General features: G+C 45.4%; 1 protein-coding gene across 3 annotated transcripts in view; it reads left to right on the top strand.

Moving 5' to 3' along the window:
- The window catches only part of LOC307080729 (rho family-interacting cell polarization regulator 1-like), a 41,160-nt gene extending 16,175 nt beyond the window's left edge, over positions 1-24,985 (top strand). For 2 of the 3 annotated variants that reach the window (XM_079743594.1, XM_079743593.1), the window contains 23 exons: positions 9,687-9,810; positions 10,134-10,286; positions 10,744-10,822; positions 11,359-11,382; positions 11,518-11,571; positions 13,324-13,473; positions 13,915-13,978; positions 14,214-14,257; positions 14,743-14,868; positions 15,389-15,537; positions 15,685-15,817; positions 16,932-17,057; positions 17,175-17,332; positions 17,469-17,949; positions 18,405-18,538; positions 19,726-19,837; positions 20,235-20,370; positions 20,698-20,859; positions 20,994-21,152; positions 21,647-21,843; positions 22,264-22,347; positions 23,159-23,249; positions 23,592-24,985. In XM_079743594.1, coding sequence (XP_079599720.1) covers positions 9,713-9,810; positions 10,134-10,286; positions 10,744-10,822; positions 11,359-11,382; positions 11,518-11,571; positions 13,324-13,473; positions 13,915-13,978; positions 14,214-14,257; positions 14,743-14,868; positions 15,389-15,537; positions 15,685-15,817; positions 16,932-17,057; positions 17,175-17,332; positions 17,469-17,949; positions 18,405-18,538; positions 19,726-19,837; positions 20,235-20,370; positions 20,698-20,859; positions 20,994-21,152; positions 21,647-21,843; positions 22,264-22,347; positions 23,159-23,249; positions 23,592-23,689 — 3,012 coding nt within the window. In that variant the 5' untranslated portion in view covers positions 9,687-9,712 and the 3' untranslated portion in view covers positions 23,690-24,985. Of the gene's footprint in view, positions 1-4,586; positions 4,799-9,686; positions 9,811-10,133; positions 10,287-10,743; positions 10,823-11,358; positions 11,383-11,517; positions 11,572-13,323; positions 13,474-13,914; positions 13,979-14,213; positions 14,258-14,742; positions 14,869-15,388; positions 15,538-15,684; positions 15,818-16,931; positions 17,058-17,174; positions 17,333-17,468; positions 17,950-18,404; positions 18,539-19,725; positions 19,838-20,234; positions 20,371-20,697; positions 20,860-20,993; positions 21,153-21,646; positions 21,844-22,263; positions 22,348-23,158; positions 23,250-23,591 lie in introns of those variants that run through there. The other variant, XM_079743592.1, reaches the window with a different exon arrangement.
- Positions 24,986-26,371: the final 1,386 nt, after the last annotated feature.

Below are 26,371 nucleotides of genomic sequence, written 5' to 3'. Positions count from 1 at the left end.
GGCAGGAGTTCATGGGTTCAAGTCGCAGCCAGAGCAAGACATCAGCGTTTCAAGACAAAGGTAAATGCGTGACTGTTCAGCACCGGATTGGTGAAGGACAAGTTTTGTATTATTCACATGCACTCACACATTTTAGTGTCCCAGCCAGATAAAGCCAGCCCTTTGTCAAGCTCCATGCGGTGGTCCTTGTTTCCAATGAAAGCTGCCATTCTGTCCTGCCCCTGGTCTCCACAGATAACAGGACACGATTGGTGCTATCAGCTGCAGCCATTCACACTGCAGCACTGAGAGCAGTGCTGCATACGAGCAGAGGAGGGCGTTGGGAGTGTTGAGAAGCCCCGGAGAGGAAGGCCATATGGATTGGCCTTTGAAAATCGTCATGCAGGCAATAATGGAATAAAAGGGTCACTTCCTTAGATGACTAAAGCCAAAAAAGTAAAACTCCACGCCGTAAAGGAATACAATCGGGTTATATTGGTAAAGCAACTTTCCTATAACACACACCCACTACTTCTGGAGTTTTAAGTATCTTCAAACGGAGAGGTAGATTGGAATGGTGTATTGCCAAACACATCACAATCATAATATCTATGAAATGACTCCCAACATATTGACAGTCACTATCATAATATCTATGAAAGCGCTTGTGAGAATATCCATAGCGTACTGTGCAGGCCTTTCAGTAGGAGGCAGAATGGTGTGCTGGCGCTCTCCAAGCGCTGGCTAAATGGATTAGAGCCGTTACTCATGTCTCACCCTCCTCCAGTCTCCCTCGGCTTCTCTCCACCTCGGGGGGGGGGCTTTCTAAGGGCGTCTCCCTGTGTGCGTGTGTCAATCTTGCATTTGTTTTGATTTTGTTCTTTGCAAAAATCCTGTTCAGATTACCCTTTTCCTAATCCATTCAAACTGAGTGACAACATGGACTTAAGATCAGTGCAGCCACATGGGAGATGTAGTCTTCCCTTTCACAGGGACACAATTCATCGGATGAATTTTCACAAACTTGTGTGATAGCGGGTCGTCCCTTTATGCCTTCTTTTACTCCTCATGTAGACTACATGGATCAGTGTGTTCAAACATATGCCAAATGGATTTAATCTACGAGGAACGTTTTTGCCACTATCAGTTTTTGATATTAACGTAAAGAAAAACATCACGTTTGTAACCTCTTTGCCCAAAGAACGAGGCTAGCCCGGGAAATGATACAAGGCTTGCATGGGTTACAACTTTACACAACATATTATATATATACATACATTATTTTATTATCATATCGATTTTTTTATTGTAATTTTTTAACTGTTGCAATGACGAGGAGCCAAAAATAAAAGATTCTCCTTTACCAACTTTTTTTTTAGGTTAGATGAGGATGCAAAGTAGCCCCAGTGATGAAGAGTGTCAGCGTAGCACTAGCAGCCCCAGTGATGAAGAGTGTCGGCGTAGCACTAGTAGCTATGCCACGGCCTCCCAGGTCACCTGGTGGTGAGCCACCAGGTCACCTGGTAGTGAGCCACCAGGTCACCTGGTAGTGAGCCACCAGGTCACCTGGTAGTGAGCCACCAGGTCACCTGGTAGTGAGCCACCAAGCTGGCCAAGGTGACCGTTGGTTTGAGTCTGGCCTGTGAGATACCATTGGAGGTTAGCCTAGGTGACCAGCTATTTGAGTCTAGCTCAGCTGGGTACCGGTGAGTTCAACAATCGTATTCATCACTGCGAGTTACTCATTTAATCTTTGGGGTTGATGTGTGTTTTGTAGTTAACGTATGGCGTTAAACAGTTTACACATTTAACACGTGAATTCACTTTGAACTCATGCATAACTGGTTGGGGCAAAATGTAAACTTTTATTTCCTTAATGCATGTTTTGAATGATGTTCATACGGTTATGTGTATTCCTAGCCTAGGTTTTCTTGTCCGTTCTATGCTGGTCTCTGTATCAGTTTGTCATTAGTGCTTTAATGTATGTTGTATGTTGCTGTTCACAAACCAGTTAGTGTCGCCACATATTGAAATGAAGAGCATAATGTCAATTTTTTCACGGACACTCTTATAAGCACTGTTTGAATAGAACATGGGAATTAATTGACCTTTGTCCACAATCAACGCAACACAAAGGCGTGGAAGGCCCACACCCAAATAACAGCTAATGCATACAAGTGCCTTTCTATACTAGGGGCAGTTCATCATGCTTCGGGTATTTTTCATTTAAAAACATAACATTGTAATACTGTTTTACATCTGTTTTACTAACACCTTATTGGTCATGTCTGTCTTAAAGAGATTTGTAATCTCAATGAGACTTGTCTGTCAAATAAGATGAAAAGACTCTCTTTACACCTTTTTAAAGGAGCTACACCTCTGGAACTGGAAACCGTTTAAGTATAGATGTATGTCAGGTCGATGTTTCTGGAATTTTCTTACACTAATTGTTTTAATTTAAGGCTTTTTTGCATACCCACCTGACAACAATGGTGTCCTGTCCATTTTATTTATACATCTACGACTCCCATCCCCCCACTCTCTACCTCCCAGCCCATCTATGTAAAGTAGAAGGAAGAATGCAGAGTGGGCTGTTCCACCCTCTGCTCATCCCGTCTTGCTCTCCTTTACGCCTGTGTTTGCTACAACTCCAGAAAGACCATCAATTTTATGATAGTACTCATCCTGTACTGAGATAGGCATTCTGTCCTTTTTTACATCCTATGCTGGTGATGAGACAGACTTTCCTCTGAGGAATTGGATCTTCTTACATAGTTCTATTACATTCGTGTATCAAAGCATTTGGACATTTCTTGGTAGCATATCAAAGCCAGTTAAACTCCTCACCTGCATTCCACAGATGCCGTACCACAACTTGTATTTTAACAGTGCCCTTCATCTTTCACTTGCTGAAGATGACCAGTTCTACAGGTATAGTGGTCTGTGCTTCACAGTAAGGATTAAAAAGGGGATTGCATGTATTCAAATAAGTTGGTGTTTTCTACTAAATAGAGTGCCAGACAGAAAGGGAGGAGATCGAACAAGACATCAAAGAAAGTTTAAACTGAAAGGGAAAGGAGGACGCCAGTGGGAGCCCGTTGGGGCCCATTGTCTTAGTTTGTTTTACTTGAAACGGTTTTATTTCCTGTCCTGTCTCCTTCTAATTCCCTTTCCCTTTAGAAATATTCTCTGGTCTCCGACCCCCCGTCTCTCTCTGTCTGTCTCTGTCTCTATGGCGCTTACTCATTATTTGGCATCTCAACAATCATTCCACATTGCTCCTCTGAACTAATAGCTAAATTAAAGGAATTGTTCTTCAAATCCCCATGTGCAGTACAACCTACTGACAGCCTTATCCAGTCCTAATACAATTCCGAGGAGGAAATCCTTTGAATGAATCTGAATCATTTTCCCTCCTGCTGACCTTAACGCGCGCGCGTGTGCGTGTGCGTGTGCGTGTGCGCGTGCGCGTGCGCGTGCGCGCGCGCGCGTGTGCGTGTGCGTGTGTTGGACATTATGGGGAAACTACTTGTGGTGCTTGTTATCACCAGGGCTGACTCACATCGGGGTTACGAGAGAGTTTGTGTGTGTGTGTGTGTGTGTGTGTGTGTGTGTGTGTGTGTGTTCACGCAGAGTCTGAAACAATATGTTGCAAGGGGGCCTGGGGCGAGGGAGGGGCAGGAAAGGGCCGTGATGTCAGCGAGGAAGAGGAGAGAAGAGGAGGGGGGCGGCGGGTGGGTTAGGGCCTTCATATCCTCCTTCTCTCCTCTCCTTCATATCCTCCTTCTCTCCTCTCCTTCATATCCTCCTTCTCTCCTCTCCTTCATATCCTCCTTCTCTCCTCTCCTTCATATCCTCCTTCTCTCCTCTCCTTCATATCCTCCTTCTCTCCTCTCCTTCATATCCTCCTTCTCTCCTCTCCTTCATATCCTCCTTCTCTCCTCTCCTTCATATCCTCCTTCTCTCCTCTCCTTCATATCCTCCTTCTCGCCTCTCCTTCATGTCCTCCGTCCTCCTTCTCCTAATTTCCTCTCGCTCAGCCTGTGGGTCCTAGACAGAGAGGGAGACAGAGAGGGAGACAGAGAGGGAGACAGAGGGAGAGACAGAGGGAGAGACAGAGGGAGAGAGAGAGGGAGAGAGAGAGGGAGACCGAGAGGGAGACCGAGAGGGAGACAGAGGGAGAGACAGAGGGGGAGACAGAGAGAGAGAGAGAGAGAGAGAGAGAGAGAGAGAGAGGGGGAGACGGAGAGGGAGAGAGAGAGGGAGACAGAGGGAGACAGAGGGAGACAGAGGGAGACAGAGAGGGTGAGAGAGGGAGAGAGGGAGACAGAGAGGGTGACGGAGGGGGAGACGGAGGGAGTGAGTGGGAGAGAGACAGAGGGAGTGAGTGGGAGAGAGACAGAGGGAGAGAGAGAGAGGGGGAGAGAGAGGGAGAGGGGGGGTGAGTGGGAGACAGGGTTAGGCTAGTGGTCATAGACAGCCCTCACAAATAAACAAGTGAGGTCGTTGCAAAGGGAGGGTGGAAGAGGACCGACGTGGGGAAGAGGACCGAGGAGGAAGGACAGATCTTCGCGACCGCAGGACAAGGAACTGAGAGGGAGTGGGCACGAGAGAGAGAGAGAGGAAGTGGTGCGCCACAGAGACGTAAAGTAAACTATACAGAGTCTTGGGAGAAACGGCTGATTTCCCAGAATTCCTCCTGTCCCTCTGCCCGGCTAACATCCTCTGTGAAGAGGGACTTAAACAAATCACGGGTGTTGTTGTTGTTGCGCTGTGGACTTGTCACTGTCCGGACCGACCATGTACAGTGGATATGGAGGTATTTATCTTTTTCAGCTTTTGCTTACATCTGCCGTAACCAGTTTAGCAGTGCGGGGGGAATAGCAAAGTAAATCAGGTGTGTTTATTTTGTGTGTGTGTGTGTGTGTGTGTTTGTGTGGGAGTTCCCCTATGCAGCTGCAAGTTGAGACTAATGCGATAAAGTTTCGCCAATTTGAATCATTGGGAAAGTGGTTTCTTAATGATCCTGGTTTTGAGCTCATTTTAAGTGTGAAGGCTTTGATATGTCATTTTAAGTCATTTTACCATATCCATCAATCAACAGATTAATAATATTCTTTAACAAATTACTTAATTACTTTTTATTAATAAAATAATAACTTGACATTTTGTGTAGAAGTCAAGTCTTTTCAAAATCTCTCCTGAAGAGCATTTAGCGCCATTGCATACTTGATTACCCTACCTATCGCTAATGTTTTCTTGAATATAAAGTAGTTTCATCGTCAAAAAGTATATTCTTGGCTGTGTGATGCATCATGGATAGTGACAGCGGTACAGCTTGGTAGAATGAACCCTTTACAGTGAAATGGGAGCTATCCATGGCTCTGAGGTATGAGGCCATAGGCTGGAGTGGGCTCTTCCTGACCCCCCCTCCACTTCCTCATCCTCAGGCCAGCGCCGGGAGAGGGATGGGCCCCGAAGTTAACCTCTTATATCCTGTGAAGGATTATATATAAACACAAATGATATGCAACGCACAACCAACAAACACAAAGATTTAATATCTTGACATTGCGTAGTGCACAGAGTATATTCTGTACAAGGCCTTAGTACTCAGTGCTATGCCATTGTGTCAATGAAGCACAGTAATATACTGCATTGAAGACAGTGCCTTGCTGTGGGCCGGGGGACCCCACCCTGTAGCCGGGGACTGCTGTCCAGATCTATATTAATAATGCAATGTCAGGCTATGGGTGTTAGTAATGGTGATGGTTTAATGCAGAGGATATTTGATTATATTGATTCAACATGCATCACATTAGGTTCCATCTTATCAATGTTTAATATGTCCTTTCTATTTCTCTTTATGGCTGCTATGGGATGTCTAATCGCCCCCATATGACTGACGGTGGAATGAGGTTGTGTGGTGTAGTGTTGGTGTAGTCAGTAGTAAGTCTGTTACGTTCTCCCTGCTAATCTGCGTCCAGGGTTGATACTCCTGCTATGTGTGGATTTTGGCCAAATTGACTCACATACTTTTCTTGGGTTGCAGATGAACCATTTTCACTAGAGCACGTTAGTTTTGTAATGCTCACTACCGTTTATGTGATTCCAGTGTAGTACTCTTTCCGATCCTGTTTGCACCACACAATGGCTAAGCAGAGAACTACAACAACACATGTAACTGGGTGACACACAGTGTGTGTGTGTGTGTGTGTGTGTGTGTGTGTGTGTGTGTGTGTGTGTGTGTGTGCCTCACTTTATGCAGGGCTTTGTGTTCTAGAACGGTCCTAGGATGACCAGCGAGCAGTTGCACAATAGACAGGGTTGACCCCACTTGCCACACACACACATGGCCCAGGATCCTATGGATGGTTAGGTGAGTGACACACCATTAATGTGGTTAAAACCTGGATGACATCAGGGGACGGCCTGATCTGAATCCTTTGTGGTAAACACCAGCAAGTGGACGTATTAACGGGACGGTCGGACTCTGCCAACACAGCGTACCAACGCAAGGACGAGGAAGGAGAGGGCAGCTGGTTTGCCAGGGGTAGTGGGCGACGTGGATAGGGCCGGGGTAGAAAGGAAACCAATGTTAGAGGAGTAGTTGGTGAGAGACAGAGAGAAAGAGAGGGAAAGGAAGTGGAAACGGAGAGAGATATGCGGATTTGTAGACTTTGCGTGACCTGTCTGTCCCACCACAGGACAGACACACATCCCAGCGAGGAGTCCTTAGCAGGTCTGTGTGTGTGTGTGTGTGTGTGTGTGTGTGTGTGTGTGTGTGTGTGTGTGTGTGTCTCACTGTATTGGTAGAATTAGATTGTGGCATTTGGTTCTTTACAAATAACAGAAACAATTAGATGATTCAGCTCTCCAGCCAGTCCGTGGTGACGTTGATAACATTGTGCATTTGCTGTGATTTTCACAATTCTCAATTCAACAGACCATTTGTGAATTTGAAATTGTTGTGTTTAGTGTTTAGATAGGTTTCGATAACAAACCTTGCTAACTCTCTTTTGTTATTTTTTTCGCTGAGCTTATAACATTGTTTAACATCTCAAGACCATTTTTCTTTCCATTTCCTGCCAGGAAACATATTTCCTGTCAGGAGAACCAATAGCATGTGACTTCCTGGTGGATTCAAGGGTTTCCTGTGGTGTGTGTGGAATGGATGTGGGAGTGGTGCTGGAGGTGGGGTCAGCAGTGGTTTTGAAGTGCTAACTATTTAAAGAAGGCCAGCTGTTTTGGGCCCAGACGAATGCTTGGTTATAGCTGTTATCAGGGCGACTGTTAAACCAGAACCTACAAACTGCTCAAGGGTTCTTTTTGGCTATGGTGGTTATTTTGTGGTTCTTTTTATTAGATGCAGCTGAATACGCAGCCCACTATAACCACATTACTAAACGATGTGCTGTAAAAGCATTACTAAACCTTAAGTTGTCTTTGACTTTTAGGCAACGTAATTACATCATTCCCATCACTTACAAAATGTTTGCTTTAGGACTCAGTTGCTGATGATATGGAATAATATTTCTGTCCCTTAGTAATCTGCGTTGGTATATAATCTACATCATCCCGTTGGTACGGTACGTGGTCACATGCAGTAGGGTAAAGTATTTCAAATAGAATAGATAGTTTTCTGAGTCGTTATTCTTTAACTCTGACCATCATAAGACCTCAACACTGTAGGGCTCCGACTAGCAATTATGTTTTTCAGGTGGGTTGATGAATAAAAAGTCAATATTATTTCACTGACTATATTTAGTATGAACATAGTCAGCGGTATTAAACTTGTGTGTGTGTGTGTGTGTGTGTGAGAAAGACACAGAGTGTGACTCTAATGGAAAGTCAATAATTCATGCTAGTGCAAACTCAGCCTTCCGCTGCACTATTGTTCCGTGACGAACCACCATCTATTTAATTTTCTCTCCTGAGCTCCCGAGCTATTGACGCTCTTGATGTGAGTGTAAAACAAATCGATGTCCCGTTAAAAGAATCTGAAGAAAGGCTGTCCTTTATAATATTAAAAGTCTTAATCCCGGAGCCAAGTATCACATAAGTGCTCACTCTTTTTGTGAAATTTGTATGTGATTCAAGATCACCACCGCCCAGCCCTAGACTGGCTGTGGTGCCGTTAACTGAAGCTGGTCACATGCTTTGTTTCAGAGGTTCCCCTTGCCCTTCAGAGTGCTTGGGCCGTTGGTGTGATATAATGTGGGTACGGGAGGCCCTTTGAGACTCTCACTGTGATTTAAGCCCTCTAGCGAAAACCAACTTGACTACTTTTCTTGACTATTGTGGACAACACTTGATATTAGCCGTATATCTACCATTGTTATACAAATTAGTTAATAAAAAAACAACAAAGAGCATCTAGGCAGGTCATTAGTTCTGAAAGGGAAATGTGGAAGAACATGTTGATCCACAGCCTACTGTTTGAACCAGCTGGCATTCACCAATACCGGTCAGCAGGCGATGCTTAGGAAAAGTACTGCTGACAGCAGGGGGTTTGCTGGTAAAAATAGAAAGCATGTGTCACCTTGTGGAGCATTTGTCACCAAGATGTAATAAAGTAACTACACATAAAGGAAAAACAAATAAGCCAGTCAGGGGTGGATGAGTACTGTGTTCATAGTCTGAGAGAGAGAGGGGAGAGAGACCCAGAGTGTGGATATGATTGTCTCAAACTGTTTTCTCTTGGCTGCTTCCCCAGAAATTAGGGTCCATTTAATAGGGTCTTTGTGTGTATGGGTCATCTCTTTAACACACACATACTCATACGCACACGTGGGCGCACGTGCACACACACGCACGCACACAACTTCATTGCTGGTGATTGAGATGAATTATGCTATTAATATTCACAGTTGCAGTGGGGACAGTTTAAAAAAAAAAAACATTCCTATTTAACGGCCGTGATATATTCAAGTCTTGTTCCTAAGAAAGATACTTTCTTTGGTGTGGTTCCGATTTCCCAACCAATTAGTATTCAATGTGCGCTGGTGGCGGGGGCATCATTCCGTGGTAGTCCAATGCTCTCAATCCTTTGAAGTACTTCATGTGAGATCTGAGTCAAAACGGTCTCCCTGTCTACAGTCTAGTCAAAGTGGTTTGGTTGGTCGTGTGTGGTTGTTGTCGTCCAGCGGTCAGTCCTTCACACATCTGGGTAAAGACTTCCACGTGTGATGTGGCAGAGGGTTTCCAACTGGCTCAGTGTAATGGGATGTAAGGCCTCTGCCTCTTCGTTCTTAAAGTGAGGTTCATGTTTAAAAGGGGTAAGTAAACCCCCGTTTTCGCAGAACTACCACATCCAGGTTTCAAAGTTTGCTATCCAAGGTGTTGACAGTCGTAAAGGTTTTAGAAAAACTCACATTGGGTTCCATAGGAGACAGTGTGTGTGTGTGTGTGTGTGGGGGGGGGGCATTACAAACTGGCACTCCCTATTGGGCAGGGGGAGCCGCCAATAGGAAGAGACCACTCTGGAGAAGCTTTTGAGTCGGAAATAGCGAACTTCTTGAATTGACGTTGAATTTCCCCCGCTGAACAACGTTAAATATTTGACCAAGATATCCCACTGTGAGACACAAACTAAGCTGTTTTTCAACTGAAAAACGGGATTTGGTTTTTACCCGCTATTTCGGTCCATTGTGTGTGTGTTACCTGGACTGACGTTTGTGTGCTGTGTGTTACCGTGTGTCCTACAGGAGGTCCGTCCCGCGCAGTGTCCACCATGTCCCTCTCGGCACGCCCGTCCAGACGGGCTCTCAACAGGTCCATCACTAGGAGCCAGAGCTTCGCCGGAGTCAACACCTACGACAAGGCCTACAGGTAAACACACACACACACACACACACACACACACACACACACACACACACACACACACACACACACACACACACACACACACACACACACACTTACCTCAAGGCCTACAGGTAAACACACACACACACACACACACACACACACACACACACACACACACACACACACACATGATGGAGCTTTCGCCCTCTGACCTTGTGAATAGTCCACGACCTCTTTCCTGTAAAGCGATGACTGCGAGCGGGAACCCTCATGGAAACAGCTTTGACCTGGAGACGGTTGCCATCCACCCTAACAGGAGCGCTTCCTGTTGTTATCTCCAGGAACCTGTCCGTGTTCACCGCCCCGGGTCTCTCCAGGAAGGCCAGCCGGGCCAGCAGAATGTTCACCATGACCACTAAGACCAACGCGCCGCCCAAAGTACCCCAGCCAGAGAGACTGGACGAGGTCTACGAGTCCCTGAAGAAAGGCCTGCAGTGAGGCACACACACACACACACACACACACACACACACACACACACACACACACACACACACACACACACACACACACACACACACACACACACACACACACACACTGACGAACAGACACACACACACACACACTGACAAACAGACAGACACACACACACACACACACACACACACTGACGAACACACACACACACAGACACACACACACACGCACACACACACTGACGAACAGACACACACACACACACTGACGAACAGACACACACACACACACACACACACACACTGACGAACAGACACACAGACACACACACACACACTGACGAACAGACACACACACACACTGACACACACACACACACACACACACACACACACACACACACACACACACACACACACACACACACACACCGAGAGTGAGAGCTCTTAAAGGAAGGTGTGTTTGTGTCAGGTCCTACCTCCAGGTCCACCAGGTAGAGCTGGACAGCCTCAGCCGTCAGATGAAGGAATCCAAGAGGAACTCTCGACTGGTACGTCACGCAGTTTGCTTTCTAACAATCGCTCTACCTGTAGTTTGACTCCATTTTCAGGTCACTATAGTCCTTCCTCACCAGAACTGATAGACTGGTTGGTCATTGGGCAATATGTTTAGGATTTGCAATCACACGCAAGACCTGACTACTGACTACTGTATTTCGTTTTTCATGTAAATGTTAAATTACAATGAAAGCATCCTTGATCCTTGTTGATGGGAAGATTTCACACAAATGTATGAACTGCCACAACTCCTGCAATAAGAACACTATATACATTTATTGTACAAAAAATGAACTGTTCTTGATGCGTATTACTTAATTATCCAAGCAATTGTAATTATACTGCTGAATATATCCAAGCGTAACCAATGTCCCAATGGGAGATGTCCCAAATGGGTATTACAATGGCGTTGGTTGGTTTTAGACCTGTTTTAGAGCATATAGAAACCTGTGACAGTTGTGTTGGATAAAAGCCATGTACTAGTGTCCTGTGTGAGAGATGCTGATGACTGTCTTCTCTCTGGATTCAGGGCTTCCTTTATGAACTGGACAAGGTGAGTGGCAAGGCCGAGTCACACAAAAATGTCAGGGCAAATGATGAGCAAATAATAGATTCTGTTGAGAAATAATGTTGATCATTCTGAAGCTAGTTTGCATATTAATTTTTGAATCTCTTTCCGCTCCGACAGCAAGTAAAGGTGAACGAGAGGTTCATCAGAAGACTGGAGTTCCACCTCAGTAAGGTACGCCTCTTCCTCTGGGTTCCATCAAGGACAGCCCAGTGCAGTCCTCGACTGGCACAACGGAATGGAAGTTGATAAACTACTACTTGTGGAGCCCGTGATCTACCGTCAACGTTATGATGTGTCAGATTATCAATAGCAGGACAAGTACTGCGTTTGAAGAAGGTCCAAAACAAAAAAGCTATATCCAATATAGATTGGATAGGTTTTGCTTCCTGATTTTAATTTAGAAAGATAATGCTGACAGAAATCTGCCAATCCACCTCTTCTTCTAAGGACCCCTGCTTCTTCCTTGAACAACACCAACAACACCATATTTTCTCCACGATTATTCCATGTCTGTGTAGTGTATGTATGGCTGAATAAAGGGTGTACTGTCAGCACAAACCACTCTGGTAATGTCACCGGCTGTGTGCAAACCCATGATGGCTGAAAAAAGATTTCTTCAATGTTTACAATGTATGCGGCTGGGGCAACGCATCACAGGAGAGAGTGAGCATAGGAACTACTTTGATTTCCTATTTAGTTTCAGTTTGAAAATGTTCCACACAAAGCAAATTGTAAACAAATATGAGCTGGCTCAAAGCTTTAATGAGCCAAGGAAAGCAGTCACAACCCAAGGTGTTGTGACTGAATCCAGATGCTTCTGCCGTGGAAGTTGAGCAGTAACCAAGGTCTGTAGTCTTTCAACTCTGCGTCCTTTCTTGGATTTCTAATTCCCCCCTCGCCCCACCGCGCCCTCTCTGACCACCGCAGTTTGTGTATTTGTTACATAATAGATGCCATGTGCATCTTTTTTGTTATGGTCATAGTTCGTTGCATACAATTGCATGTACATGCATGACTCAGTATCGTTGGTGTCATTAAATAACTTTGCCAGGGGGGAAATAAGTAGTCAAGCATGCATGAAAGCTCAGCAAAATGTGTGTGTGTGTGTGTGTGTGTGTGTGTGTGTGTGTGTGTGTGTGTGTGTGTGTGTGTGTGTGTGTGTGTGTGTGTGTGTGTGTGTGTGTGTGTGTGTGTGTGGCTTCTGCATTGCAGGTTTTCTACTTTTTCCTACTTTCATCTGTACTGAAGATGCATTTTATGTCCCATCAATCTTTATCTCACCTTTAACTTAATTGAGAATGAACATAGCTCATACACATGCTCCGGGGTGTGTATGAATGATACCATTCCTTTAGATGTTCCTTGTCCCCTGGCACAACCTTCCAAGATTAGTTTCTACATAAAAAAATAAATAATAAAAGACGGAGGCAGTGAGCTGAGCGAACGGCCTCTCAGACTCCCACAGCGGACCCACAGCTGGCAGCGGGAGAGATGACTATAAATACTCTCCTGCGCTGTCGCTGCCTGAAATTACAGAGCCCCTTGTGAACCGCACAGCAGAAGCAGGGGCCCCGAGGAGCCTCTCGAGCTCGGGGCCCGGCCTCCAACACCGCTCTGTCTGCAGGGCAGACCCGGCCTCTTTTATGGGGGAGCGAATTCCTCAGCCTTAAGTTCTTTTTAATTTGTAAAGTCAACCGGAGGATCAATAGATTTATTATTTTGAATGCGGCGCATTCATACACCCCACGCCACATAAAGAACAGGGTTATGTTTTCTAAGTGGTGTTCAGGGTTATGATTTGGCCGCTTGGCGATCAATTCGGTTGTGCCGACTGTTCAGAAGTTCGACCTGTATGACCTCCAAACGAACGGATGTTCATGTTTTCTTTCCTGCGCTCCTTCCCTCTCCTCGGCCGGGCTGAAGATAGAGGAGCTGTACGAGGCATACTGCCGGCAGCGCAGGCTCCGTGACGGCGCGGAGAAGATGGTGAAGGCCTACACCGCCTCGTCCAGCAGCAAGGAGGCGCGGGAGAGCCTGTCGGAGGCCAACAAGAGCTACAAGGAGTACACCGAGGTAAGAGGGGAAGATCCTGATCATCATCATCATCATCATCATCATCATCATGATTGTGTATGTGAGGACCTCTGAAACTAGGCCCTTAGTTAATTCTATATTTATATGATCTATATATTGCTGTTTAAGTTGTACAGTACTGTTTATCTAGTCATTTGCCAGAATGGTTTGGGGTGTGAATGTTTCCCATGTTGCTGGGCAGTTGTAGAGCTGTAAACCGATCGGATGTATTTGTTCTTGTATTTTTATGTGGAAATTATTGGCAGCCAATCACATTCCGTAAATCGTTTAGCATATTACAATGGGATGTTTAGACGGATGTGTATGCTGATGAGGGGGTTGTTTTCATTTTGCATTTGAACACGGCTTTGTCTCTGTCTGTCTGTTTCTGTGTGTCCGTGTGTCCGTCCATACATCTGCCTTCATCCACCCCTGCTGTAGAACATGTGTGTGCTGGAGAGCGAGTTGGAGAGCCAGCTTGGGGAGTTCCACATTCGGATGAAAGGTAACAATTATTCCAGTTCTTTCTTTTTACGAAAAGGCCCGGCAGGCGTCTCATCTCCCGGCTCTGACCCCTAGTCTTCTACACGCTTCCTTTATGTTTGAGACCCGTCGTCTTGTTGGCATGTGTTTATGTTGGGTTGTCGTTGCCCGCGGCGATGCAGAGCAGTAAACCCCCCCCCCCCCCCCCCCCCGGAGCAAACGGTCCGTGTGACGCTCTGCGCTCCTCTGTCTGGCAGGTCTGGCTGGATTTGCCAGGTTATGCGCCGGAGACCAGTATGAGGTAAGCCTCATCGTGTGTGTGTGTGTGTGTGTGTGTGTCTGTGTGTGTGTCTGTGTGTGTGTGTGTGTGTGTGTGTGTCATTTCAATATGTATATTACTGTCTCACTTTATCGCTTACACAATTTGCAGGAGTGATTGACGCATGTCACCCTTAGGCTAATTTACTCGTGTGCAGACGCGCACGCCCGTACACACACCTCCTAAGTCCTCAACACAATCACTTACTCACTTCCACATATATTATTCAAATTGGTATTTTTCCCATTAAAAATGGCAAATGCCATTTTCATACCCATAAGATCCATTAACAGATTGTTGTGAGCGTTGGTGCACACATATATTTATAAAAATAAGCATATAAAATTTTTTTGTATTTTTATAAGCACTGATATAAATATATACGATAGAAACCAGAAGGGGAAAAACAGTCAGTATTCATTGAAATTAAAGTTTGTTTGTGTGTGTGTGTGTGTGTGTGTGTGCAGATCTTGATGCGGTACGGGCGACAGCGGTGGAAGCTGAGAGGGAGGATAGAGATCAACAGTAAACAGGATTGGGACAGCGAGGAGATGGTCTTTTTACCCCTCATCACAGAGTTCCTCTCAATCAAGGTCAGCACCCCCCCCCCATCCTAAACTATGTTTACTAGAACTCTTTACACTCTTGATCAACCCTGTGAATGTGGAATACATTAACATTTATTTTGACCTAAAATGGCGCTGTGCATGAAAGGTCACCTGTCTACAGAAACTAATTTATCTTTGGTTCCTGTATGATTTCTCCTGGTGATATTTTACCACATTCGGTCAAGACAATTCTAAAACATTCCAGTACAACGCGACAGGGTATTTATGTGCTCTGAGCGTGTATGTTTGACTTTCGACATTTACAAAGCACAATTGATTCCTCAAATTCTTTGTGCATTACATGTGTTTTGTTCAGGTTGTCACATAAGGTCCGTGTTATGTTTGAAAATATCGTATCGTATGTACATAAAGACTTGTCTTTATTTAAAAAAATCTCTATACATTTTTCATGCATACAAAAAACAAAGATGTCAAGTGTTTCTGAATTAAAACCAAATCAACTCTCAGAGTTGACCCAATGACCTGCGGGCTGTTCATCACCTAGGTAACGGAGTTGAAGAGCTTGGCCAATCACGTGGTCGTAGGGACCGTGTCGTGCGAGACCAAGGACCTTTATGCTGCTCTGCCCCAGACGGTCGCCGTGGACATCAACGACCTTGGGACCATTAAACTCAGTCTGGAGGTCACATGGAAGTCAGTGCTGTCATGTGTTCATCTATTCATTCATTCATTCATTCGTTCGTTTGTTTGTTCCATTTGTCTTTGATTGCAAGCTTCTCATCAGTCTGCAATACATTAATTCCAAGGAAAGCTAACTGCTAACCGTTGAACTTTGCGCAGTCCGTTCGATAAGGACGACCAGTCGTCAGCCGCCAGCACTGTCAATAAAGCTCCGACCGTCAACAAGAGGTTCTCCACCATCTTCAACCAGAGCCCCCCCGACACACCGTCACTGCGGGAACAAGCGTTCTATGTAAGTGATCCACACACATGCACACTCTCACAAACCAAAATAAATGGAGAAAGAAGATCCCAAGCAATATTCTATGAAGCTGAATCTAAAATATATATATATATATATATATATATGTATGTATGTATGTATGTATGTATGTATGTATGTATGTATGTATGTATATGTATGTATTCTGCGCAGTGTTTTAATCAACAAAGTGTCATCAGTTTTTGTAGTTGAATACTCAGTTTAGATATGTTCTTGCCCTGTGTGGTTATTTGGCCATCTTGCTAAGATGGCAAAAGCATTCTGCATGAAGAAAACCGTAATAGTTACTACAAAACTGCAGCAGTAGTGCTATCATTAAGGGAGTGTGGTGCTTCAACTGCACAATCTACACTGCTCAAAAAACTGTTACCTTCACCTGGACGGACTCATAATAAAAATAATTAGCATTTATATACAGCTTATCAACATTACACAGGGTAGGTTAACATCACTGCTGTTGTCGCTGCTGGAGACCAGATGTAGGCTACTAGATGGGTGCTGTATGACTACATGGCCAGTAGTCATACAGCACCTCACTCTCCCATCTGACTCCTTTAAAAAATAATAATAATCTAATCAGAACAAGGGCCGCTCTGGCCTACTGGTGCGGCGGTCCGGCCCTCGTCTGTACCCCTCCCATCTCCAATTCACCCCCCACCTGCCCGCGCTCCACCAGTCCCTGCCGCGCCATCTGACCAGCGGCCGGCAGAGCTGGGCGCTGCTCGACGTCTTCCGGGACACGCGTAGCCACCACCGTTGCCATAGCGACGACATCACCCTCTCACAGCCCCCCACGGCAGTAAGTGGTGTGGTGAGAAGGACCCCCCCCGTAGAGAAGAGCCCCCAGAACCCTGCCTCCTCACACTGTCCTTTCTGTCAGTGAATGTCCTCCAGGTGTGGTGGACCAGTAGACCAGTAGAGAACCCCTCAGAACCCCCCAGCATCTACCCTGAGAGTCTGTACGTGGTCGGCATACATTGTGCGGAAAAATACGCTTTGCGAGGTCAAAGGTTAGCCGGCGTGATTGCGAAGAAAACACAGAGACTCCCTCTCTCTCTCGACTGGTGACGCCTCTCTCCCATAGAACATGCTCCGGCGCCAGGATGACCTGGAGAACGGCACGGCCTGGTCCAACTCCTCCGAGTCGTCGGACGACTCCTCCAGCCCCCGGCTGTCGGCCGGGGGCCTGCGACAATCCTCCCCTGACAAGGTACCCCCAGGAACCCCCCCCACCTCCAGATCAGCCCTCCACGTCCCCGGCCTCTCTCTGTTATGTGTGCTTTGGGACGGTTTCTACAGCTCTCTCTCTCTCTCTCTCTCCCTCTAGCCAGCGGTAACCACTCCAGATCGCCAACCGGCAGCGACAGGAAGTAGCAGCCCGCAGATAGACATCACGTTCTGTCCTAAAAGCTCCGCCTCCTCAACACCTAACTCCGCCCACAAAGTGGTGGGTGGGGGGACGGACAGCAAAGATGAGCTCCAGAGGTGTGGTTAGCTTCTGTTGCTACGAATAAGAAACACACAAAACAAATCAATTCCTTACTGCTCTTCTGTCGGTACATTTCCTCAGCATTGCGGAGCCCTCTCTACTCTTACATCTGCCTGTGATCGCTTCCTGCAGGCACGCCGAGGGCAGGACGCCCGTCTTACCCGCCAACGGCGGCGGGGACGAGGACTCTGGGAAGCCGTCGCCGGCGGCGACCACAGCGAGCGCGGCGGCGGCCAACGGAGGCACGCCGAGGCCCTTCATGCGCTCGCTGAGCCACATCAGCGAGAGCAGCGCGGACGGCTCGCTGGGGGCCGAGGCCCCCCCCCTGACGTCGCCCCTCTCCATCACCGACGTCCAGATGGAGCTCCCGGACCCACTGCCCCCTCCTGCCCTGGGGAGCCAGGAGGACTCGCCGACGCAGGACGGAACCTTCCTTGCGCACAGGGTGCTGGTGGACCCCGAGGAGAGGCCTGGGGGGGGGCCCCCTGCAGGGGAGGGGGGGGTGGAAGAGCCCCTGGAGGCCGTGGTCTCGGCGCTGGACGACTACAGGGGACAGTTCCCCGAGCTGCAGCAGCTGGAGCGTGAGCTCCAGCTGCTGCAGCTCACGCTCAAGGTGAGGCAGGGTGTGTGTGTGTGTGTGTGTGTGTGTGTGTGTGTGTGTGTGTGTGTGTGTGAGAGAGTGAGAGAGTGTGTGTGTGTGTGTGTGAGTGTGTGTGTGTGTGTGTGTGTGTGTGTGTGTGTGAGAGAGAGTGAGAGAGTGTGTGTGTGTGTGTGTGTGAGTGTGTGTGTGTGTGTGTGTGTGAGAGAGTGAGAGAGTGTGTGTGTGTGTGTGTGTGTGAGTGAGAGAGTGTGTGTGTGTGTGTGTGTGAGAGAGAGTGTGTGTGTGTGTGTGTGTGTGTGTGTGTGTGTGAGTGTGAGAGAGTGTGTGTGTGTGTGTGTGAGTGTGTGGCTCCTGCGTTGTAAGTGGTTGTCTAGCTGAATGCAATCATACATCATTTTGTGCTTAGGGTTGCTGCTTCATGTCTGATCATGTGTGTGTGCTTGGGCGTGCGTGTGTGTCCGCTACAGGGCGGTAAGCACAGCCGGTCTCCCAGCATCGTCAGCCTCACTGTGGAAACCGCTCTGGGGAGTTTCGACTTCCTGAATGGCTCGGACGCTGATGAGGAAGAGGACGGTGCGGGAAGAAAGAGTCAAAACGGCAGGTCAGTGTTCAAGAGTGGCATTTCCTTTTTGGTTGTTGCGTTAAACACATCCAGAATTCGTATTCCTTAATCTGTAATCTATTCTAGAGAATACCAACATGCCTGACGCCCAGATTAGGCAAATAGATAGCAAGTTTCTAACAGGTTAATACAATAAGCACCGATCATACTGTAAGAAATGCACCAACATAATGACGTGCTGCCATCTAGTGGTGTGACCTCATATTGTCATTGCATAAAAAAGGAAGTAAAAGCAAGTCGCCTTAGTTTATACAGTAAGAAATTAATACAAATAGAAATTCAAAAAAGTTTCACCAAAAATAATGTAAAGCTTGAATAATTCAATTTGGGGCTGGGGGGAGGGGGTTCAGAACAACACAACATCAAGCACCTAAAGCTGTAGTGTGTTTCATTTAGGGGAATCAATAGAACCGACTTGGAATTGATGGAACAGAGTATTCATGAGTTTGCTTTAATTATTGTATAATACCATGAAAATTACAAATCATTATGTTTTTGTTAATTTAGAATGAGCCCTTTATTTCTACATTCCCCAGCGTGTTGCAGTGCCATGTTTCTACTGTCGTCCACAACAGACAAAGAGCTCTGGAGAATATAATTTTAGATTTCTTTTATCATAATTGCCATCTTACTTGTAAGCCATGATCTTTAGTTTTCAGACTAAATAAATATTATTTATTGATGTATCAAGAAGATGATCACGGCCACTCAATGCTGTCGTTAAAGATCACAGCATTTTGGAAGTACCTATTCGCACCTCAGAGGCCAGAACAGGCCAGTACAGGCCAGGACAGGCCAGGACAGGCCAGGACAGGCCAGTACAGGCCAGTACAGGCCAGGACAGGCCAGGACAGGCCAGGACAGGCCAGGACAGGCCAGGACAGGCCAGGACAGGCCAGGACAGGCCAGGACAGGCCAGGACAGGCCAGTACAGGCCAGGACAGGCCAGGACAGGCCAGTACAGGCCAGTACAGGCCAGTACAGGCCCCCATAGCTTCTAATACGTCATTGAAAAGGGAGAGGTTAGAGGGGGAGATTCACCTGGTTGCAACCTCACCGCTAGATGCCTCTAAACCCTACACACTGTATATTTTTTGAAGCACAGGTTCCACCCCACAAAAGGTTATCGTATGGTGCCTTTCTTTAACAATGTTTCTCATATCTAGTGCCGAACATGAAAGGGACTGGGTGGCCTCTCCTGCCTTTCTCACCACTGGCTGTGCTGCGCTAGACCGCGCCCTAGTGGTTCACCTGAACAACTGCAGCTCTCAGCTCCTGGTAAGATCCGTCATCCTATTTACATCAATGAGGTTTAATGTTAAGGCTACAAAGCACTTAATATTATAAATATTAAACATGTAGTTTATGTTTAAATGTTTGTTGTGAATATAATTTTGAAGAAAGTTAATAAAATCTCGGGAGCAACTGATCATCATTGTTGTTTGAAAATTTCCTATTTCCTTCCCGTAATTTCCCGCACTCTGATTTCATCCCAAAAGTCCTGTTCAATCCAAAGTGAAGTCCAAAAAATTAATCTTTATCATTGTTTTGCCTTGATCAAATCTATTCATTGAACCTTTAAGTAGGTGTCTGTTATAGATTTCTTTCGAGTCACCAGGTTTTGAAGCGCACAGAGCTTGATCTGTTGTTAATGTTGCTGGGGTCTCTTCGACAGCGGCTGGGAATGTTTGGTCCCCTACGCTGCGGTGAGATGTACGCCTTGGACCGACTGCTGCTGGAAGCCCGCATCTTGGAAATGGTGCGGCGTGCCGCCAAGGAATCCCCTGGAGCGCTGACCCGACCTGAAGAAGGTAACTAGTAGCCATCTCTAGACCAACTACGCAGCCCTTCAACTAAAACCGTGCTCCAGAGTTCCCACTTAAAGGTCCCATGACCTGCCACCAGGAGTGGTGGGATTAGCCGTCACACACATCTAGGTGGACACGCCCACTTGTGATGTCATAAGGGGCAGATTTCCAAAACGGCTTGTAACGGCTAATCACACTCACACCTGGTGCATGTCATGAGACCTTTAAGACATTTACAACGAGATCATGCCGCAAATATCATATTTCTGCCATCTAGTTTAACCACCGTTCAAATCATTTTTCTCTTAAAAAAAAATCTTCCTCCATCAGTTATCCCGCAGTTGGAGCAGTGCCAAGGGGCCTTGTTGGTATGGCAACAGTGTGTTGGGCGAGGTCATTTATACCATGTGACCACGGAGTCCCTCCTCACCGCTCTTGGACTGCTGTGCTCCTTCAAGCTACCTGAGAAGATGGCCGACGCCGCAGACTTGGGTACACATGTTAATAGTGCAAATAGTTTCTGTTTGTTGTGTTACCTGGTTATATGTGTATCGGCTCACACTGCGTGTGTTTCTACATTACACGTGTGTTCATATGTATGGATGTCTGTGAATGCGGGTCTCCAGTCTTCCAGCGTCTAGTGGAGCGGATACTCGAACGGCGTTTACCACGGAGGAGTACCGACAAAGATGTCGTCCTCGTGACCATCTTCCAGTTGTGGAGTTACCTGGAGGTGGAAGGCATTAAAGACCTGAACGCGCACGTCAGTGAACTGGCTGAGGAGGGTGGGTGGAGCTGTCGCGTGCACATGCACGCATGTACACGTTAAGACACGCATAGTACATTCCAACATAAGAAATCAGAATCAGAATCTCTTCGTCATTGCACACGTCATTGAAATGCAATCCAGACAGTGTCATTCACAACAACATTTTAAATATATAAGAAAGGTTACAAAATAGATTAAAACCAAAAAAGATAAAAAATACAAATAATAAAAAATTCAGATGAATAAAGATAAATAAGAATAGCAGCTGAGGTCAACGGTATTGTACAGTAGTGTTTTCCAGCTTTTTAATAGTGCAAATTGTTACATTCAGAAATACATACATTCTGAAATAAGTAGTTGAGTGTGAATGTTTAAATCTTATCTACTGGACACCGGGTACACGTATGCCAGTGGTATCTGTGAGGACGTCGACTCACGGTGACTTCTACAACGTGATCCCTCAGCCAATATACAGTACCTTACTTTATCCTCCTGCTTCCTGCCTCACAGTCCGATTGGTCCAGAGCCTCTCGTCAGGTGACCAGGAAGTGTTGGTGCGCGCTCTGCGCCGCCCCCAGGACTGCAGCCTGAAGAGGGACGGGCTCCATGCGGTTGCTAGGTTACTGCGAGACCACAGAGGCAAGGTGTCCGCCTCGGCCAGCTCGCTGTTCAGGAGCCTCGCCGAGCAGACCAGGTCCCGGGAGAGGGTGAGCCGTGTGTGTGTGCGGGTTTGTGTGTGTGTTAGGAAACTTCTATGGGTTTCTGAAAATGTGCAACTTGTTTTCATGTGCGAGGCGCTATACGCTTTCTGTAATTACACGCAAATATTTTTATCGAATAGAATTTCCTGGAAAACAATTATTTGACATTTCCGTGCGATGGAATTGTTGTTGCTATAAAGCTATGGTAGTATCAGATCACAATTGCCAAACAAAAGTCTGTGAACTGTTCATAACAGTACAGGATTATATCTCTGTAAAGAATTTGCCTATTCATTTCCCTTCCCCACTTCTCCCTCAACCAGGTCAATCAGCCCTCTGGCCCATACACGGTCATGTTGTGTGTTTGCATGCATTTGTTTCCTATGTGCGTCCTCTTTTTACACTGTGTGTTCGCCCCCCCCCCAGGCCTTGGTGATCTGCCTGGAGCTCTTGGAGGACACGGACGTGGAGACGCGGGTGTGTGGCTGCAAGGCTCTGGCGTGCTTGAAGGTAGGTACTGTGAAAAATACACAAGCAGTCACAGACTGACCAGAAGCAAACAGCCACAGATGGCCTGGCTTAAAGCGCCCCCTCTGAAGTGGGACCTCTGGCCTGAGACATTTAGTAAAGAACATGTTTTAATCCAACAAGTCAAAGGAGTCTGAGTCACTCAGCGATCCCTCAGACGGATGTCCTTCCAGCCCAGCCTCATCATACTCACTCAAGATTGGCATCGCCTCCCATTGTATTGGACATTATATTGAGTGGTACAAAGGATTATGGGACAATCTCACGCCGCATCTGTGCGGGGGCTTGGGGTGCTTAGAAAGTGGTGAGACAAAGGTAGAACTTTGGTTAACTCTATGCAAAGGTTAGAGTACATTTTCTCCCTTTTGCATAAAGAGTTAGGTTGGCCAATCACCCTTCATTGTGAACTCGGGCCAGACTCGTGTTGAGTTTCATTTCCTGATATTCAGCCCATAGATCGGCGACTGATTTTAAACTCCCTTGAGCAGAAAAGAACAAACGCGTTTTAAGAACAAACCAAAGCCAAAGAAAATACAATAAATGCAATATTATTTGGTACAAAAGAGAAAACCAACAACTTAGAAAATTTGTTTTCTTATAAGTAGTGGAGGAGAGGCCAACAAGTTAATTGGCTTCTAAACATCAGCCTTATTCTTAGGCCTAATATTCACGAGCTATTTCGGTGCCAAGCCAGGTCGTTGTTTTGCATTCATAAAAGATGCAAGTTTCTCCTAAATGACTCGAAAGTAAAGTAAAAGAGTTAAGTGTGTGTGTTTTGTTCTCTGCATTCCAGGCCAAAGAAGGCATTGAGCAGCTGGTGTATTTGTGTCGCACAGACAAGGAGGAAGTTCGAGACGCTGCCAAACAAGCCCTTCTTGTGCTGGGTATACTAACAATATTATTATTATTATTAATGATGATTCATCTTTCTATTTAATATCGGAGTGCCGAAGTCTAAAAACCTAATCAATGATTTGTTCTTTCTTTTATGTATTCATATTGCCATCCATTGGTTGTCATTTATATGTCCTGTATTGGACGTATATTGGGTTCATTTGTAATCTCATTAAATCGCCTCATTTCCGCTGTATACCATTTGACTTTGTGATATACAGAAGGACCATGAGTCTCTGTGTCTCTCTGTCTGAATATCACAACATTCCTCCATTCATTTGTTGTTGTTTTCCTTCCATTGTGTGTTTGTCTTTGATCGCTGTGTGGCGCAGGCGAGGAGGGCAGGATGGCCTTTAGGCACGTGGAGACATCCCAGGAAGGACTCCCCAGCCTGTTCACGCCCGGAAGCATGGCCAGCACAGCGTTCTGAAGACAGCCTTCTCTCTCCCTCACACACATACTCTGTACATCTAGTGGTAGGGACACACAGACACACACACTTCTGAGCTGTGGATAGGGTCTGCAGAGTGAACTGCCTTAAACAGAAGAGGGTGGAGATGAACCGAGGGAGAGCTGCAGGGAGGGCGGATTGATTGATGGATAACGAGGGGGGAAGGGAATGCTTAACAAGCATATATGCTTTTATATTGAGCTCCTAAGTTTGATTATATGTATTAAAGCAACCGTATCAATGCTTCCCTGGGTTGGAAGAGGGGGTTGGGTTTCATTGCACTTTTGGTATTCTGATTTCACGTTGGATTCAAGATCCAAATAGCGTTCGGACAGAGCTGTGTGTAACTTTATTTTTTATTTCGAATGAATCCTTTGTTAATATGCAGTAACTCCCTCAAACATAGTTTATTACAGCCCAGTTTGTTATGAATAGTGACATGGTTCATAATTAACTTGGATGATGGCGTATTATAAATACTTCATTATTGCCACATGGTAAACTTGTAGTTGGTAGATGTAGTCAAACTTACCAGTGCCTGCTGTCATTACGTTTATTATCTTTGAGTTTGAGATTTGAAATGCTTATTAGCACAAAGCTAGCAATAAACTATTTGTATTTCTTTTATTAGAACTGCTGTATTGAACCAGTGAAACTTTTCTTGGGCTACAACATTGTATGCTAAAACATAAGGGGGATAACCTGACTTATGAATTACCTAACAGGTATACGGGGGAAACCCTGGTAGTAATAAGTGCATTGATCCCCTTATCTCCCTTGCCTACCTCTGAATACTACAATAGGACACTAGAATATGTTTTCAATGTAAAGCTCCTTTAGGACAAGGAAACAGGAATGGATTCTATTGAGTGTCTGGCTCAAGAAAAATACAAATGTACAGACTAATGGATGGACCAACAGACTAACACATGACCTCGACAGAGAACTAATCTTGGGACACTCCAGGTGTGTCTGGTCTCTGTAACCACTAGACGAGCCCACAAAGAAAATGATTCCAACCACTACCTGCAGGAAGAAGCCAATATGCTGGAAACATGAGATGGTGCATTCATTGGTCTGTGTATGTGTCAATTCCTTCATAGCATTTACATCCTTCAGGAAAGGGAACTGCCCGATCAACCACGGGAAAACCAGCGCCTCGGCTTAATCGATTAGTTTGAGATCAAATACAGTTTGTGTTTGACTGCATAATATTGGGAGGTGATCTGCTTGTTAAATTATTCCCATTTGATGAGAGAGCTCATATCTATATATATATATATATATATATATATATATATATATATATATATATATATATATATATATATATATATATATATGATGAGAGTTAGGAGCCATTGGGTGAAGCGATTCGGTGCCATTGTGTGAATGATATACATGAGAATTGCTCAGGCTGTTCTCCCTTGAAATATAAATATATAACTATGCTTCACTGGAATTGTACATGTTATGTGATTGTATTGTAAATTTGTTTATTTTATAGCATACTCTTAATTTGTACATTTATTTGTATTTCTTCTTTTATAAAAGCATTACTATGCCTGGTGATGCATCAACTGTATATTATCTACTGTAATGGTTATTGGGTTCTACTTCAAAGCACTTCAGCTATTGTTTATTTCTATTTGGGTTATTGTTACAGAAACCCGGCTATAGAAGATGACTCCAAATTCAACAAGTCTTCCACAGAGAGCTTAATGTACAATGTGAACTAACCAAACAGAATCATAGTATTCGTGTTAATTTTCTGATTTGCTGAGTAGCTTGCATTAAAGAGCATGCTGGGAGGATTTAGTTTTCTCTGATGAAAAGAAGAGCATGTAATGAGTAACCCATGAATTGGTACCTTGCATCTGCCCCATTTCTTGGTGCATGTGTATAAACGTCAGCACAAGAGTTCATAGAATCAACAATAGGGCAACTGCTGTAAACTACTCTGGATTTTAGAAAGGCCCAGAGGGAAATCATATACTTTTCAATTGGAATGATAATTTACCAGGAAACCTTTTTTGTTTTTAACCTGCATGTCTTTTTCCATCTTCCCAACCCATGACTACTGATGTATAGGGTCTAAATGTCTGAGCAGTCTTTGGTAGGGTTTTATTTTCCCTCTCGTGTTAACCAAGTGCTTGGATCAAACATTGGATTAATCGACCCCTGTCCTTTCCCCCTGAGGAACCAAATAAGTTGGGCAAGCCCTCGGGAAATGCAATCAGCTTAAAATCAAAAGACCACTATTGAAACAAGACTCAATCGGGAAACTGCTTTCCTAGTAAGGATTAAACCATGGTTGAAATCCTGTTAATTACAAGCAATAATTACTCAATACTGTGCTTTTTGTTTTGATCATGATCAAAGTTGTTTAATGGTAAAATGTATAAAAGAAAACATGTGGTTGGGGGCAATCTGTGCTAAAACATTGATGTATTTAAAATGTGCCAGTTCAGTTCTGCATGAAAAGGGAGCACAGAAAATAGGCTGTAGGCTATTGCTAAATCATTGAAGACTATCTTCTTCAATGGTCGCACTTCTATTTGCAACTGTATACCCCCGATAATGAACCTAGGACAGCAATAATCTACAGATATACCTCTAGATTAGAATACTTCAGTGTGTAAGTGCCTCGAGTGGTGATGG

The sequence above is a fragment of the Pollachius pollachius genome (genome assembly GCF_949987615.1).
Source record: "Pollachius pollachius genome assembly, chromosome: 9".
In the NCBI taxonomy this organism is placed as follows: domain Eukaryota; kingdom Metazoa; phylum Chordata; class Actinopteri; order Gadiformes; family Gadidae; genus Pollachius; species Pollachius pollachius.
The sequence above is the reverse complement of the archived record's forward strand: the minus strand, read 5'-3'. Positions and strand labels throughout refer to the sequence as shown.